This window comes from Myzus persicae, unplaced genomic scaffold (genome assembly GCF_001856785.1).
Source record: "Myzus persicae strain clone G006 unplaced genomic scaffold, MPER_G0061.0, whole genome shotgun sequence".
Lineage (NCBI taxonomy): Eukaryota > Metazoa > Arthropoda > Insecta > Hemiptera > Aphididae > Myzus > Myzus persicae.
In genome coordinates, this window is record NW_019101482.1 from 371,181 (window position 1) to 388,823 (window position 17,643).

The 17,643-nt window shown below is 29.8% G+C and overlaps 2 protein-coding genes across 4 annotated transcripts; one reads left to right on the plus strand and one right to left on the minus strand.

Annotated features, from left to right (window-relative positions):
- The first annotated feature begins 3,006 nt into the window (after positions 1–3,006).
- LOC111029304 lies at positions 3,007–8,563 on the plus strand. Its single transcript, XM_022308268.1, has 17 exons — positions 3,007–3,509; positions 3,587–3,904; positions 4,091–4,317; positions 4,375–4,802; positions 4,870–4,904; positions 4,976–5,086; positions 5,179–5,292; positions 5,361–5,636; positions 5,748–6,016; positions 6,084–6,291; positions 6,350–6,476; positions 6,573–6,792; positions 6,856–6,981; positions 7,067–7,195; positions 7,259–7,344; positions 7,424–7,545; positions 7,633–8,563. The coding sequence occupies exons 1-17, from the start codon at positions 3,155–3,157 to the stop codon at positions 7,734–7,736; spliced, it is 3,255 nt and encodes a 1,084-aa protein (XP_022163960.1). The 5' UTR covers positions 3,007–3,154; the 3' UTR covers positions 7,737–8,563.
- Positions 8,564–10,188: 1,625 nt separating this feature from the next.
- On the minus strand, positions 10,189–17,563 carry LOC111029292. 3 transcript variants are annotated; one of them, XM_022308253.1, is made up of 5 exons: positions 17,406–17,544; positions 17,202–17,317; positions 13,550–13,979; positions 11,417–11,567; positions 10,189–10,990 (listed from the first exon to the last, which is right to left on the minus strand). In XM_022308253.1, the coding sequence occupies exons 3-5, from the start codon at positions 13,954–13,956 to the stop codon at positions 10,748–10,750; spliced, it is 801 nt and encodes a 266-aa protein (XP_022163945.1). In that variant the 5' UTR covers positions 13,957–13,979; positions 17,202–17,317; positions 17,406–17,544; the 3' UTR covers positions 10,189–10,747. The 3 variants fall into 3 exon arrangements, with proteins under 3 accessions (XP_022163945.1, XP_022163944.1, XP_022163947.1); XM_022308252.1 differs by lacking the exon at positions 17,202–17,317; XM_022308255.1 differs by lacking the exons at positions 11,417–11,567; positions 17,202–17,317 and having other exon boundaries at positions 10,853–10,990; positions 17,406–17,563.
- Positions 17,564–17,643: the final 80 nt, after the last annotated feature.

Here is a 17,643-nt window from a genome sequence, read left to right on the forward strand (position 1 = left end):
TCTTTCCTATATTGTGCCTATTTAATACTATTATATACTATACTATACTATACTAAACCAATTTTAATCGGGTAGACCATGTTTTAACATTCAATTTTTGAAAAAAAATATCGTATCCCGGTAATTTTAAAATATAAGATATAAGACACGGGCCCCTAACAATAAAGATTCAACTAGCCAACTAGGTATAATCTCATTTTTCACTAAAAGATAATTTATTTGAACTTCTATTCTTTGACCAGTAAATTGCAGTATTTAATCTATACGTTTTTGCTATAATTAATTTATAGCCTTATCTATCAATATAAATGTGCAATGAATTATATACTTACAGGTAATGGCTTAACCTATTTCAATAAACGTTAGATACTTTTAGGTATATGGCATATGAATAGATTCGTTGAAACTCTGAGGGTGGTTTAAACTTGTTTTTTCAACCACATTATTCGTAAAATTAAATGTATTGATTCAAATATTTAGTAATCGTTTGTGAGTATTTTGGTTGCAACATAAAAAATAATATTTTAAATTTTGTAACAACTAGGTATTAGTTAGTCTTAAATACTTAAATTCCAATCATCTTAAAATACCGTATGGTGTTTTATTTGGAAGTAAAACTATCACTCATTAAACTCCTTCGTAAACATAAGTACTTAAATAGAAAAAAAAAAAATTTAATACCTATCTAACTATCTGTGCTTATAATATATATGTTACGGGCAATGTGCACCTACAACTAATATTATTTTTTATTATCATTATAAATTATAATTATTATAAAGTATTTATTTTTTTTTTTTAACAACCATTATTAGTTTTATTCGTGTATCATAGTACAATAAACTATGAATTTCTTGAAACACTCTGTATAAACTTATTTTTGTTACTTATCGTACTGCCTATTTAAGAATCAAGTGTAGAAAATCAAACAGACTATGTAATTCCATGCTTCTAAATCTTGTGCAAATAAATAGGCAAAAATGTTCGTAACATTATGAATTATGATACATGAATAAAATTAATAATGATTGTTTAAAAAAAAAATCGATACTAAAAATAGGTGATAATTATAATTTATAATAATAATAAAAAATAATATTAGTAGGTTATAAAAAAAAATTCATGGTTTACATTGACATTGCCCATAACACATTATTATATATTTACACTCCCATTATTGATATGATTTGATGTTTAAATATTTGATATGACGTAAAAAATTATAAGTTATTGTGAATCAGAAATGTTAACGAAAACACAGCATCGATACATCATACATGCCTGCTTTCGTTTAAAACCTTAAACATTTAAGTCTGACTATATGTGAGTCTGTGCATAATCTTAATGTTTTTGAAACTTTGATGCCCATATAGGTACCACAAGGGTGAATTGGGCACAATCACAATTAATGTATTATAGGGTACAAACTACGAACGACATACGTCATACAACGTAAATGACAAAAAACAAAATACCATACATTTATGATTTATTGTTGTGATTAAAACATTGTACTATTTTCGCTACGTGGTGTAGTAGATAATCAATAAAATAATGACGATTATTATATGATTTACCTATATGATTTGATATGTTTCATTTTATTTCCTTCACACAATTTGAAGTAAAAATAGTGTTCTATCTTCTATCGCCGAACACTTTAGACTGACCGTGGCCCGTAAAAAAATTACGTCCACGAAAATTGTACGCCCGAGGATCAATTAATTCACCCCCACTAGTTCCGCTTCTGGGTGGCTCACACATAAATTTCGTTTTGGATCAAGAAAATCGAATAGTTTTTAATATTATTTAACTCATTGTTTGTTACTGTAGAACTGTTACATACTTGTTAATTGTTGGTACTAAAATGTACAACAAAAGGCCATTGCCTTATGTTTGTAGCACAAAAACTAAAAAAGTCAAAAACTACTCGACCAATTTTTATGAAAGTTTCAGAGATTGTTCTTCGAGATATCAGGAAAGTTTAGAGAATTGTAATTTGAATTTTTGAACCATGTTCGAAAATAAACCAAGTGCTACACGTCCAATCCACACCGGTCGGATTTCCTATCTCAGTTGAATTAGTTCACAAAACGAGGTACATCGATGTACCCACACATACCATGGTCCGTGAAATGAGGTAGGTACACTAAATCCATGAAATTTATATCGAGCTTCATCGATATAGCACCGTATTTTATGATTTTTAAATTTTTTCTGTTAAATTCGGGTTATACAGCTAGTAGGCAATATAATAAGTGAATACGTTTTAAAAAATTACCCAATACTTATTAAACTATCCAAATATTTTTTAAGCTTATAGGTCACTTATTTTGTAATGATGACCCAGTGGCACTTAGGAACATTCATGTTAATCTTATTAAGATCATGAACTCTAATCACAATTTAATAAAGCTCAATTCATTTTTTTTTTTTAGATTATTATGAATGTATTTGGTTGTTAGCTATTTTTGGTAAATTTTGGACTCTAAAGTGTAAGTACCTACTATGTAAGGTTTATAATAGTTTGACGTAACTACTTTTATATTATTCTATGAACTTTAAATTTGTTTAAAACTTCTATTTGGATGCTGTAGGTGGATAATATTATCTACAATAAATTAGGGTGATTTATTGAATTCAATAATTTGGAGAAAAATATTTTACACTTGAATTGTATTTATATTAATTTGTTTTCTATAAATAATGATAGATACAATAGTTCTACACTTATTTTTGAAAAATATTTTAAAGAATTCCAAGGGATAATTTGAACTATAGCTTCTTCTTAATGTCATTCTATAAATGATAGAGTATAATGAGTATATAGGTATTCATATACGCCAAAGTATATCTTTCATTGTGCCAAGTGCCTCTATACTAAACACATCCCACTATTTAACTATTGACCTCATTTATTTAAAACACATCTTAGCGTATTCTCCTCTCTTGCTCAATAATATATTTCAAAATAAATGTATGTATATTTACTATGGTGTTTAATTGTATGTATAATATAACAACATAATTCTGTGTCTTAATATAGTTTTACTATGCCTACCTAATGCTTTTAATTAATTTTTTTTTAAATAATTTATCATTTTAACAGACAAATCTAACAGTTGTTTTGTAATAATAAACAAGTTGATAGAAAATGAACAATAAATCATACTCAATATTACCTACAGATATGTTCAATAATTCTAAAGATGACGGAACAGTACTAGAACATTTTTTTTGCCCGGTATGCAATGTACATATGAATAGAATAAAAAGATTTCAACCACTTGATATTCACCAACAACATAAATCATTGTCATCAGATGGAATTAAAGAACTGTGGAAACCTATGGATCAATTACAAACTCTTCATACCAACTTACATCAAATAAAGAATCATAGTTCAGAAGTACTGCTAAAATTAAATCCCTATCTAATTTTGGATACTGATCCTACATTGGACAACTTAAATTACTCAAATACACTATCCAGATCTCCTCAGTCATTAGGTAAGTAAGATAGGTACCAAGAAATAGGAAATAAGCTTATTAAACAATTCTTATTTAAAATAACATTTTATTATTAGTTAATAATCTGCCAAATGAAGGATCTGTACCAGAAAACTGTTTTTGTCCTGCATGTAATGTACACATGAATAGAATAAAAATATCACAACCACTTGATACACACCACCAACAACATGATGTATTTTCATCAGATGAGATTAGAGAACAGTATTATCCTACAGATCGTTTACAAACTTTCCGTACCAACTTACATCAAACAATGGATCAAAATTCAGAAAGACTACTAAAATTAAGTCCTTATCCAATTTTGGATACTGATCCTACATTGGATAATTTTAACGACTCAAATGCATTATCACGATCTCATAATTCATTAGGTAAGTAGGATAAGAAATTTTTAATTACCTAGTTTATTAAAAAGTTGTTATTTAGGTAAAATAAAAATTGACACAATTTTGATCTACAAAACAGAAGAGATTAGAAATTAGGATTATTCAAAATTAATAAACTAATTAGAAACTTATTAAAACTAACTACACAGAAAAATACTAATTTTTTTTAAGGAAACAAAAAGAAAGATTGTACAGCAAAATCTATGTTTGAAATAGAACAAAAAGATAGATGCAATGATGATTTTCAGTATCATTGTAATTCAAAGCAATGCGAAGAAAATGCAAACTGTCATCATCGAAAACACCAAGAAGACTTCAAAATTGATCAATTAAATTATACGCCACCTAAAAACGATAATATGCACATAGTACAATCTCCTGTTAATCGCCAGCTTAAGGTATGTATTGCAGAAAAAATAATTTTTTATTTATTTGTGTTTTAAATTATACTTTAGGTATTACCAACAGTTCCTACAAAGCACCATATTTCTACAAATTGTACAAAAAATATAGGATGCTCATCTTTAACCATAAATTGTCATTTGAACAATTCAAATCCAAAGAATAAAGATCTCATAAACATTCCAATTCAGAAAACGTTTGTCAACCATGTACTGCAGTTAGCTACACTTATGCCTGATGAATCAAAAGAAACATTTAAGTCAATGAAAAACATTAAAGTTACTCCTAAGGTGAATGAACCATTAATGATTACTAAAGAAGACAAACAAATTCTCAAACAAACAAACTCAACACCAGGATTAATACTTAATAGTGAAAAATCAAAATCAAAATCAAAATCATCTTATAAAAATAACAAAATATTAACACCTAAAACTAAAAGGACTGGTAATATAAATAACACATCTATGTTTCCTGCTAAGTAAGAATAAAATCAAACAATTAATTATTTTATTTTTAAATCTATTTATCGTATTATTTTATTTCAGCTCATTAAAAACACTCGTAAACTTACCATCTGAAAGTAAATATTAACTACAATTCGCCATAATACTATGTATTTGTTTATTAATGTATAAACTGTTTCTATAATAGATGCTCGAAAAAGATTAGAAACTCCAAAAGTGCAAACCCTTAACAAGGGTATAGAACAAAATTGTATGACTGATGAACCAAATAAATTAGCTTTTGAACATTTATTTTTAGGTACCCATTATATTATATGTTTTAAATATTAATTTAGTAAAACAAATATATAATATATACTTGTATAATAATGATAATTTTGGATACAAAAGAACTTACAGGTGCTCAAAAACAAAAAGATAATGTTGAATATCATTCAGCCTTAAGACCTAGTTTATTTTCTAATATGCCACCATACATAAGATTTTCTTCACACGATATTAAAGGTATCAACACTTTTGTTTAATATTTACTTTGATAAAAATTATAAATTTTTCAATAATAATTTTCACAGGTGAATCATTTCCATTATCTTTGCAAAAGTTATTAAAATGGAAACTAAGTTCTATAACTCCAATTGTTGTACGTCGAACTATCCAAAATAGTGGTTTTAAACTTGTCAGAAGTGAGCATAGTTTAGATACTGTAACTGATCCTTCTATCATGACTAATCAATCAAATCCAAATGCCATTTCCTTACAAAATCACTGTGGTGTTACACCTCCTATTGTTGATGCTTTCTGTGGTGTAGTTCCTCCACCTAATGAATTAATGATGTTACCTCGATCTGGTGAGTGTATCTGTACTTTTTTCCTTTTAATTTATTCTAGTAGGTATTATACTATTATATAAATGTAACTAATAAAATGTAATGTTTGATTTTATTATTATTATTTTTAAGAATCTAATGATTGGGTTGGAACTTGGGGTAAACACATGAAATCATTATGTTTCAAGACACTTTGGCAACAACAAAAACTTAACCATTTTCCGGGTACTTTTCAAATTGGTCGCAAAGATAGGTTGTGGAAAAATTTGCATAGATTAATGATAAAATATGGCAATGAACATTTTGGTTTTATACCCACATCATACATATTACCTCAAGAAGTTAGCATTTTAAGACAAGTTTGGGAGAAAAATGATGAAGATAAATGGATTGTTAAACCAGTATTATTTTTAAATTCGTTCCTTAAAATACCAAATGCATGAACTAATATCTTGAATTAATTTACAGCCAGCGTCTGCTAGAGGAACTGGAATTTATGTTATATCAAAATGGGATCAAATACCAAAGAAAATACCTTTGGTTGTTCAAAGATACATAGATAATCCATATTTAATCAATGATACCAAATTTGATTTAAGACTTTACATACTCATCACTTCAATCAATCCACTTCGTATATATCTCTATGATAATGGTCTTGTACGATTTGCTTCAGGTATTATCATTTTTGCTATATAATTGACACTATCACTTATTTATCTTTATTATTTTAGTTAAGTATTCATCTGATCTTAACACTATATGTGATCGATACATGCATTTGACCAACTACAGTATTAACAGACTTAGTAGTCAGTATACCGAAAATGAAGATGCGGATGCATGTCAAGGCCATAAATGGTAAATAAATTGTATTTACTTTATTTATTTTAGATTTTGTGTTAGGTTTTATATTTAAAAATATGTAAAGATTAATAATTGATTACAATAACTTAGGACATTACGTTCATTATGGACATATCTGGAGAAAGAACGCAAGGTTGACGTAAAAAAATTGTGGACGAGCTTAGAAGATCTAGTTGTAAAAACTGTCATTAGTGGCGAATCACCTATGAGTCAAATGTGTAGTTCAAATCTGAGTAATAGATATAACGCATACGAGTTATTTGGAATAGATGTCTTGTTCGATGAATATCTTAAACCTTGGATATTAGAGGTAAAATTAAAATTAAATGTTTATAAAGTTGAATTGTTGAATGATATTTTTGTACAATGTTAGGTCAATATATCTCCTTCATTACATTCATCTTCTCCGCTTGACTTGGCTGTCAAAGGACCATTAGTTAAAGACCTAATGAATATGGTTGGTTATCATATCCCAAACAAAATGTCTCGTAGTACACATGTGAGTTATATAATAGCTTTTACAAATGTACATTTTATTCAACTAATTTCAATGACCTGCATTCCTATTTTTCAAATTTTTGTAGAATAATTTACTCGAGATGTTAGGAGTCAAATCACCACTATGTTATGATAAAAGATTATATACATTTAATTTATCTGATAGAGAAAAAGAAAAACAAGAATATTTTGCAAATGTTGAATCCAGAATAGAAGTACTAAACTATTAATTACATTTAATAGTATCAATTACTGTAGACTTTCAATTTTTTTTTTAGTATATTGATAGCATATTAGAAGATCTTTTACCAGATGATATTCGCCATCTAATTATTTATGAAGATGAACTTACACAAATCGGCTCGTATGTGTTTCATTATAACCAAAATATATTTATAACTATATATGACAAAAACATACTAGCAAGATTTTTATGATTTTAGATTTAAAAAAGTATTTCCAACCACTAAATCTTTTGAATATCATCAATACTTTGATGGCTCCAGATATTACAATATGCTATTTGATGCATGGGAATGTAAATATGGTAATAACAGAGAAGAAGGTAAAAACTATTATTAAAAACTTAATTTATACTTATTCATTAATTTTAAAAGTGTAAAAATAATGCAATAATAATTTTATTTTTAAGGCATTGCTGTGCTAGAAAAGTTATGTCAGTTAAAAATTCACTTGGAAGTGTCAGACTTTGATGAAGAACAATCAAAAGTAACATATTCAGTTTTTAAGATATAAGTGATATAACTATGATTAACATAATTTATATGAGAGAAATGTACTAAACATTTGTATGAGTCATGTAAATTATTTTAAAAATAAATATTTCTAATGTTTTTAATTTAACAAAAATAATAATTTATCAGTTGACTTGCCTACAAACAAAAGATGTAACAAGTCTTCATAATTATTGTACTAATTGTGTGTTAGCTTATAGAATAAATAAAAATATGTACGTATTTCCAGAACCTAACTATATGTATAATGATAAAGTGAAATTCTTGTATTTTGTCTTTTTTTATTTTTATTAAGGGTAAACCGCAGAAACATAGGTCGCTGAGTGTGGGTAGTTGAATATTTTTTTGTATCTTTTTAGTAGGTTTTTGAGTTGAGGGTTTTTTGAGTTGTAACATGTGGTATTGTGTATGTGTTATGTGTACCATGTTTTGTCGCTAAAAACCTGAGTAGTCACCCATCCAGAAGCTAGTGATGCCGGGTGCCTTCAGCAATATTACGTGATTGCGGTCAGCCACTGAGCACCAAGGCACTTTGTGTGTTTTGTGGTAAATATCATTTAATAAAATATAGGCACTAAATACTTATTTTATATCTTACCTACACTATTATATTGGTTTTAACCTAACTTCTATTTTAAATTGACTTAGTAATGCTTTAATTGTGAAGCCATTTATAGGCCCTAAGTATTTCAAAATACATGAATAATAGGTAATTAAGATTTATATTTTATTTAGTAGGTTTTGTAATAAAACTGGTTTCAATCTAACATGGGTACTTAAATTTAATAAAAAAAACAAATAGGTACCTATAATGTTCTGATTTGAATTTATGTTGAACTATTTTATGCATTGTTGTTTTTTTTTGTAATGTTAACTGTAAACTAATACTAAACTGTATATTATTAAACATTAAAAAAAATATATAGGTAAATATTATGTTCTTTGTGCTGTTCTTATTTATATAGTTTCATGAGCGGTGGTAAACTACTAAACTCTCCTAAGTTATTTTAAAACTATATCGCAAAAAACTGTATGTTCATATTATTATTATAAAAATTTATTTTTATTATTTTTATAATTTACTATTTACTAATTGAAATTATATTACATAAAAAATTGTGTATGTTCATAATATTATAAACATTAAATTATAATGTATGAATAAAGTTATTTCAGATTCATAGGAGTTTAAATGTGCAATTCAAGCAGTACTAAGTACTAAGTAGACCTGGGAGCCTTTTATTATAGCTCAAAATCTACCTTTTGGTTTTTGTCCAAAGAAATGTTATTAATCATAAACAAAAAAAAATGTTAATTAACATTGTATTTTTTTAATTAAAAATAGTATTTAAGCTTTTCATTGATAAATGTTAATGTCAATATATGAACCCGAGTGTAAAACATTAAAAAAAAAAATATACATTATTTGTTAAAATGATGGCACACTGATAGGTGTAAATGTAAAACATATAAAAGCAAATTTAAACATATAAGTGTAAGGCATATAACATTGTATTATATAGATTTTTAAATGTTGATACATATTATGTCTTGGTAATAATAATATACTAATATATACATTTACTTGGTAACATAGTGTCTACATTTGATTTAGTATATTTAGAAGCTGAAGAAGTGTCTTATTTTTTCTAACTGTTTTGTTAAGGATTTAATGGGAGATTCTCTAATTGATGATAACAAAATACTGAGAAAATTTAACTGAAAATGATGCTGCATTTTATTTATTAATATTTTTGGTTACAGAAAATAAACTAGTTACTATGATGGGATATAATTAATTAAAGTGATCTACCAGCCATTTAACAAGTTTATAACCTTTATAAAAGATAAATATTATATCATATATTTTATTTTTATTATTTACTCATAGTATTTTATATTATGCTCAGAACTGCTGGTCGACGAGGTGGTAACATATAAAGATTAAAAAACCTATAGATACCTAGCCAAAGGTAATATCACCAACAAGAACGTAATAAAACAGTTCGAAAACAGTCACACTAAATATTTAATTAATGACCAAAAAAAATTAACTACCTAGCTATCTATACAACAATTTGATAGACTACAGCTATACCTATCGGCTATAGCTGGCCTCTGTATTTTGGCCACAGACACGCCTTTCGTATAATATGCAGATAATAATTCGGACAGAGTCGAAAAGTTTCATATGTGTAATTTTGTAATGGTCAATTCTGTAGTGTGTGTGGGTAGTTACCTAGGTATAAAGTGCATGATTTATAATTTATATACAATGTAACAAATTTACAAATGCTAGAATTGTGCTTTAGGAGTAGCTGTTGACCAACACATTTAGGTACCCGGGTTAAATCAAAAATTTAAGATGCAAGTGCAATAACAAGATAACTCAATTTTTCGTAATTTTTCGGAAGACTTAAAAAAAACAGTTTTACTAACCCCCCTTTTACTGTAAAAAAGGTTTAGATGGTAATTCTTCAAAATAAAGTCAAATATATACAAAAAAAAAAAACTAACCAGCCTTTGATCAAATTAGTACCGAATTATTGTTTTTAGACGTAACAATACGCAGAGTCTTATTACCTTTGAATACATTTAAATAATTCAAGTATAATCTAGTGGATATATATAGGTACCGTTATTACACCAAAATGTAGACAACATTTTCCACTACTAGAATAGGTATGTTAAAATATTCATTTTGAACAAAAAAGTGGAGATACCTTGTTAGGCTTGTTATTTTGCACCTCCAATTGTATTGCTCTCCGACCCAGGTTACTACATTGGTAGTATATAGGTGACGATAATAACATTAAGGAAATGTGATAAAATATATTTTATTCATAGTAGTTGGATATTTTGTTGCTTGATTTTTTGGTTATTTTCGACACGCTGACAGAGTAAGGTAACCAACGGCAAAACTTTAACACACAAATCTAAATTGTTTTCAACAAGCAAGTAAGTGTATAAAATTCCTCAACAGGACGGTGTAGGGGTAGGTTCCTACCCTGTTCACTTGAAATAATAAGTACAAAACGTAAACACGACCCATATTAATGTGTTCAACCACGACAGTACAATAGATACAATTAAAAGTGCCGAAGTGTTAATCACAGAATCTCGTGGATTGGCCTTGTGTCGATGGATCAGTTCATATGTCACTTGTCGCGATGGAGGTTGTAAGTAGTCCATGAAATCGTAAATGGTCCCACAAGACATGCGATTTGTTATCAATTCCACCATGTTTCCGGAAACCTGAAAATCGTTCAAAAACACATTATTTATACCCACTAATATTGTTGAACTAGTTAAGCCGAATTATTCACAGCTAACAGATAGGTGCGTCGGGTGTCGTGTCATGTCGTTCAAACCGCATCATTGCAGATTGGACGTTACACTTTTTTGGTATCATGTACACTAACCAGGTAGCAACCGAGTATACCAAGATTTAACTACAGCTCGAGTTTTAAACCAATATGGTGACATGCGGTTGTAACCATGATAGTTACCAATCCCTCGCACGGCACGACACACCGCGTATAGTCGTGAATCCGGCTTAACATAGTTGCCATAGGCAATAGCAGTTCGGTAGGTACAAACCACGGTTACTTACTAACCGATAGTAGCTAGATAACCACGGTACAAACTAATAACCTATAGGTACAATAAAATATTAGGTACCATCAAAAAACTTTTCACTCGATGCACGTACTGCAGACAGGTCGAAATGTATCCGTTGCTCAGTACAATCGACGCAATAAACATGTTTAACGCCATGGCTGCGAAAATGATTGCAAGACAAATCGTTAAACTGTCTATCTGTACCTGTGGACTAAAACGTTTGTATTCAAAAAGGCGTGACTGCTTGAGGTAGGAAGTGTTAAATTAATTATTTTTCTTGGAAATATATTTTTTCATCGTTTTTAATTCGATTGAATCTCACGCTTCTATTACTTGTCGACTCAAGAACACCGCCGGTCGGTTCAAGTCTGGTAAATAAATAATATTTTTCAACTCTGTTAAATCGATAGTTAAAATATAACAAAAAATGTACATTTTGAATAGTTCTTACTGAAACCTCTCCTAGGTACCTATTGAAATACATTATATTTTGCGAAACATTCACATTCTTAACACTTACGGTGGACGCGTATAAAATTTATTTTTTCAATAATGCTAACACCAATTTTCAGCACATGATTTAGATTAAACGAATTTTTTCAATTCAATTTGACTCATAATACTTGGCACTGAGTTCCAAATTGAATGAATGACAGCCATTATTCAATTTTGAAAAAAAAATGTTTGATTTATTAATTTTAGGTATATGTATGTAATTTTTTTGTTATTAAATGGTTTAAGTTCATTTAGCAGAATTATTTCGTGTTACCTTCCTTAAATTGTGATCATAGTGATCATACTGTATCCTGTTGGTATTTATATATATACATATATTAAAGTTTGTTTCAAATAATTGTTTACGAAATACGAACATATTATCGCAGCTGATAATCGGAATGTAATAAACGAGCGAGAGTAAAAATAAATTATGATGCCAACGAGTGCATCGAAAATAATTCAATGGAAACAATTGAATTGGTTACGTGCACAGAATCTAATGTGCACAATTATTTTCTTGATACTTACGTATATTGATGAGTGAAAAACGACGAACGCCCATATACTACGACATAACTTACCCTTTGAATTGTGACCTACTTTAGGTGGTGTTGCATAGCAAGTCGAGGGATATTTTCGATTGGCGGAGCGAAGCGACGGCACCGAGGATCGCAGCGACGAGTGCCGCTAACTGTGTAATCACTATATTATAATATATATAGCGTTGTGGGTATTCGTAAAAAACACAAAATTTTAAATTTCCAAAATTTACTACTTCGAAACTAAGTCCAAAAAATAAGTTCTGACAGTGCCAGCGTTCTTAACTCATTAATGTACGCAAGTTTCAAGAGAAAAAATTAAAATAATCATAAAAGACGTGATAAACGCAGTAAAAACGCATAAACGCTAACTTCTAAAGCCGACAACTTCGAAACTAAATCTGACCGACAAACTCTGACTGCACCATCGTTCTTAAATAATGAATATAAGTTTGCGAGGGGTGGTAAAGTGCATTTTTTCCGCCGTTTCTCATTCGAAATAATCCAATACAAAGTATATTATATTATTTTCGTATTCTGAATTTCTATATTAATATTTTTATACGATGCATTTTAATCTTAATAACACTACAGGTACCTACTTAGTTGTGTTGTTATGATTTATGTTTACAATTTTACTTGAGTTTGGGTATAGGTAGTGCACGCTCACCTGTGCACAATATAATACATATAGGTACACGAGCCACCCCACAGGGCACTGGTTCTCAGATATGTATATTAAAAAGTTAACAAAATATAAAAATGAAGATGTATGTGTTGTTGCAGCCAAAATTTAACAACAGATTTTTAATTTTAACTTTTACATGTGCAAAATAATAAAAATGTACGTGTATTTGTTCAAAAATAATTTTCGACATAGGCATGATAAAATTTTTGTTTGAGAGTACAAAAGATTAAAAATGAGTACATAAGTTTCCTCATACTAGCTGCAACGTGTTATTATGAAGTGGTCGATAGCATGTGATTTTACAAGCCTATACCTACCAATATGAGTTCAAACTATATATTACTATATATTATTTATAATCGTACCAATATATTATAAGCAATAAGCTAATTTGATTATTAATTAGTATTGTTAAACAACTACTTGTATACGGGACAGGTTAATTAATGACGATGTGTGTATAGGTACCTGTTGCAACCGGTGGTGCCGTCCTCGGGCCTGGTCTCGGCCACCGTCCTGACCGGCCGGTGGTGCCGGTGGTGCTGGTGGTGCAGGCGGCGGCGGTGGCCGTGGCCGGGACACAGTAGCAACCGGCAGCCGTAGTGCACGCACATGTAGACAGCGAGCCCGGCGGACGCCAGCAACGAGTACGCGACGTACTGGCACGCGAACCTGTCGCCGCCCACGAAACCGCCGCCCGCGAAGCTCGTGCCGAACAGCAGGCACTTGCAGTCGCGCGCCTGGACGCAGTCGGCGTCCAGCTCGTAGTACCAGTACGACCACACGGACAGGAAACAGCACGCCGCCGCGGTGGACGCGACCAACGCGCCGCCGCTCAGCGTCAACCGGACCAGCGTTCCGCCGCCGGCTTTCATGGCGACGGCCGACTGACTTTTATCTGCACGAAAATACGTAGATTATTATTATTATATGATTATGTTAATCGCGGCGGTGCTCGACATTTGTGATTCTCCGAGACTTCCCCGAACTCGATGTACTATTAATAATGCACTTGAAAAACCAAAAAGCGGCGGGGGGGGGGCGTTTAAAGGTCTGCGCTTCTGCTGTACATCAGGTGCCCAGCGAGTCCCTGGAGGTAATGGATGTCAGGGGGCTTACCCAAGGGCGAGAGGGAGGTCGGATCTGGACCCCCTCCCCCCCATGGGTTGACAGAATTTAAAATGTATAAGGTGTAAACCATCACTGATTGCATAATATTTTTACATGTCAAAGAAATTTGGACCCCCTCCCCCTTTGAAAACTTCCTGGGTACGCCCCTGATGGATGTGCCAAATTTGAACTCAATAATGATGTAAAATCATTGCATGCGAAAACGAATCTGATCGTAGACGATAGAACCTAACCTGTCAGCCTATAATATTGCGCTTCGTGTATATTTTATTTTGATGATACTGTTGTGATTAAAATAATTTATTTTACCATTAGGCATTAGTACTAAGTTATAGGTTAAATTCATTTTTGGTCAAAAAATTACATTTCAAAATGTCATTGTGTGTATAAAATATAATAGTACACAAGATTTATATACCCACGAGTAATATTTTAAAATTACAACATAATAACTAAAACCGTTATTCTTAGTTTTAATATTATGTAATTTGAACTCGGTATGTTTGGAAAAAAACTGTGTGTATATATTTGTATAATCAATTCTTAGCAATTGAACAATTCATAATTTTTTAACTACAAAATATAAAAAACATTTTCGAAATATTGATCAGTTTTGTCAACATTTTAGCTTTAAATGCTTGTAAAAAACAAATCGTTTTTATGGATCCTTAATATTTTTCAACTCCTATTAAAACTACTTCTGAGGAACCTTGTTTTTAATTTTCAAGCTTATTGATCAAACCAATAACATTTTATTGACATTTACAGCATAAAATACTAAATAAATTGAAACTTGAATATGTCTATAACTAAACTTTAAAAGGTTCGAAATATTTTGAAAATGTTATCGTGTATAGAAAATGATACAATATATTTTTTATGAAAATTTTAAGTACTTACGGTTTATAGTTTTGTGATTAATAACAAAATAAGAAAATCGTTGTATGAGAACTTTGTTAATTTACGGGTGAATAATATCCAATTTTCAACTTCAAACTAATAACTGAAAAATTGATTTGACTTTCCGGTAAACTTTATTTTTTTGTTGAATGTAGGAAAACTTAAGGGAAATCTTATATTAAATTTTCAAAGCTTAGATATAAATAGAAATATTTTTGTGAATTTCTACCTCAAAATAGCTTGTCAATTTTCATGAGCCTTTTTTTTTGTCAACATTTAGCTTCAGGCGCTCATAAAAAATGATTGTAGATTTAAGCTCAACTTTTTTTTTAAATTTCCACTAACAACAACTTATGAGGAATGTAGTATTACATTTTCAAGTTTTTTGATCGAGCAAACAATTTTGTATCGACAATAATTTAAAAAAAACAAATAAAACTCAAATTTTTCTTATGCCTATAAATAGCTCAAAAAGATTCCCAATATTTTGAAAATGTTAGGGTGGTCTATATACGATTATTTTGTTTAGAGTTACTAAAACTGGTTTTGCGTAAAAATCCCAGGTTTCCTTAATTTTTGTTTGTTATTCCTGCTGTTTTTGAAAACTATTGGAAATTTTTTATTTCCCCAAAGTATCAACTAGATTCACTTCCTACCAGAAAAGATACTGTTGAAGAAATTCGGAGCATTTTTACTGTCCTCAAAAAGGGATAGACAAAAAAACACACATCTTTGTAAAATAAATACATTTATCGTCCCGCTTAGAGTCTTAGATGTGCACGCTTATTATTGTTGCCTATTACTTTCTTTTTTCAGGATTTTTTTTAAGCAGTGCCATATTTGTGGGGTGGGGCAACAGGGGCAACCCCTCGAAAATTTCACAAGTACTCCACTATTTTTAATTACATTATATAACACTATTCATGATGATTCTCTACAGTATAAGAACTTTTCCCATGCAATCAATTTACAAAAACCATTTTTTTTTTGTACACATCACAACTTCGAAGCATGAAATACATTTTTGATACTATTATTCGACATCGACGTGTTAGGACATTAGGTACTATTATTTATGACTAAATATATATAATTTATTGATATATATATTTAGACATTCTATTATTAAAATCATACATGATAGTATGATACAAACAGAGTGAATACAATTACTCACAGAATTTGTGAGTTATCCACAAACATGAGCTAAAATCATTATCATCGGTACACACTAAAATTGCATATAAACAGGTAATACACTACGCCCTTAAAACTTAAAAATCTCTAAATTGCAATATACAATTTGATCTAAAATCTATTGATTTTATTCTTAGACATATTACTATGTAACAATATTAATATGCTGTGTGTTTTAAATGTTTTTTTACCCTAATCAACATCTTTTTAATTTACCCCTTAACTAATATAAGCCTATACGGGTTTAATAAATTAAAATATTATCAAGCAATTTCAGCAAAATTTTTCCAAAAATGTCAATACAGTTAAATACATGTTCAAAAATGTATTGGATATTTTTGGTTGGAATAGTTTTTCCTCTCCACAGTCCAAATCCAGACCTATATTGCCAGTAAAATATAGGTAAATATACTATATACTAATCTATAACTTGTTATTGTTCATATGTTTTTAAAATGATTATAATATTTATTTTAATCAATACCTAAGAAATTGGAGCAATAAGAAATTTTAGCCATTTTGAACGCTTTCAATAAATGTCTTACTTTTCTATCTATGTTATGCTTATATCTGTATAATAGTCGTGGCTTTTTTGTCTATAGCGGTTGGATGTGTTAGTGTGTTACCACATTGTATTTGTATATTACCACAAATATGGCAACACTTCGTAGGCACAATTATTGTATAAATATCGGGAATTAAATGAACCGATTGTCCAGTAAAAAATTGTTTGCATCTGTGAGTTTCGCTTTTAATCTATGAAAATTGATACGATTTTATATTCTACCGAAATTCTAATAACTATTCAGATCTTTCAGTAAGCCTTCAGTAATTTATAAACTGAGAAATATTTTCACAATGCATTTAAACAAAAGAACATAATATTATTTACCTCGTTCCTGTTAAGCTATTTTATATACACGGCGAAATAATGGGTTTGAGTGAAAAATCAACTTTCGTTTGAATTCCATTTTGATTATACTTGTACACTAAACCTGCAAGATTAACCTACGAATACGATTTAATTGTGTTTTATTAACTCAAAAACCGGGCCAAACTACACATCTATTACATGATATTGTACATTTATTATTACCTGCAGCAATGCGTTTGTATATAGACTGTTGTTACGATTAGGTAAACGAAAATCCGTGTATTACGGATGTATATTACGATATAATATTATTCAGGTAACGTGAAAATATTCTATTCGAACCAGTCGGGCGCATACTGCTGTACCTACCTATGTGGAACTTTAATGTTTTGACGAATACCTATGATATCAATGTTTACGGATGCACTTGAGCGGAGATAACTACATAACTACACCTATG

What these genes read in the sequence shown, in the direction of transcription:
- LOC111029292 (XM_022308252.1), bottom strand. Translation starts at nt 13,956, where the DNA reads ATGAAAGCCGGCGGCGGAACGCTGGTCCGGTTGACGCTGAGCGGCGGC. An exon ending in GGCACCACCGGTTGCAACAG is followed by an intron (nt 11,568 to 13,549) that starts GTACCTATACAC and finishes CAAACGTTTTAG; the next exon opens with TCCACAGGTACAGATAGACA. An exon ending in GAGTGAAAAGTTTTTTGATG is followed by an intron (nt 10,991 to 11,416) that starts GTACCTAATATT and finishes AACGATTTTCAG; the next exon opens with GTTTCCGGAAACATGGTGGA.
- LOC111029304 (XM_022308268.1), top strand. Translation starts at nt 3,155, where the DNA reads ATGAACAATAAATCATACTCAATATTACCTACAGATATGTTCAATAAT. An exon ending in AATGATGTTACCTCGATCTG is followed by an intron (nt 5,637 to 5,747) that starts GTGAGTGTATCT and finishes ATTATTTTTAAG; the next exon opens with AATCTAATGATTGGGTTGGA. An exon ending in GCATGTCAAGGCCATAAATG is followed by an intron (nt 6,477 to 6,572) that starts GTAAATAAATTG and finishes ACAATAACTTAG; the next exon opens with GACATTACGTTCATTATGGA.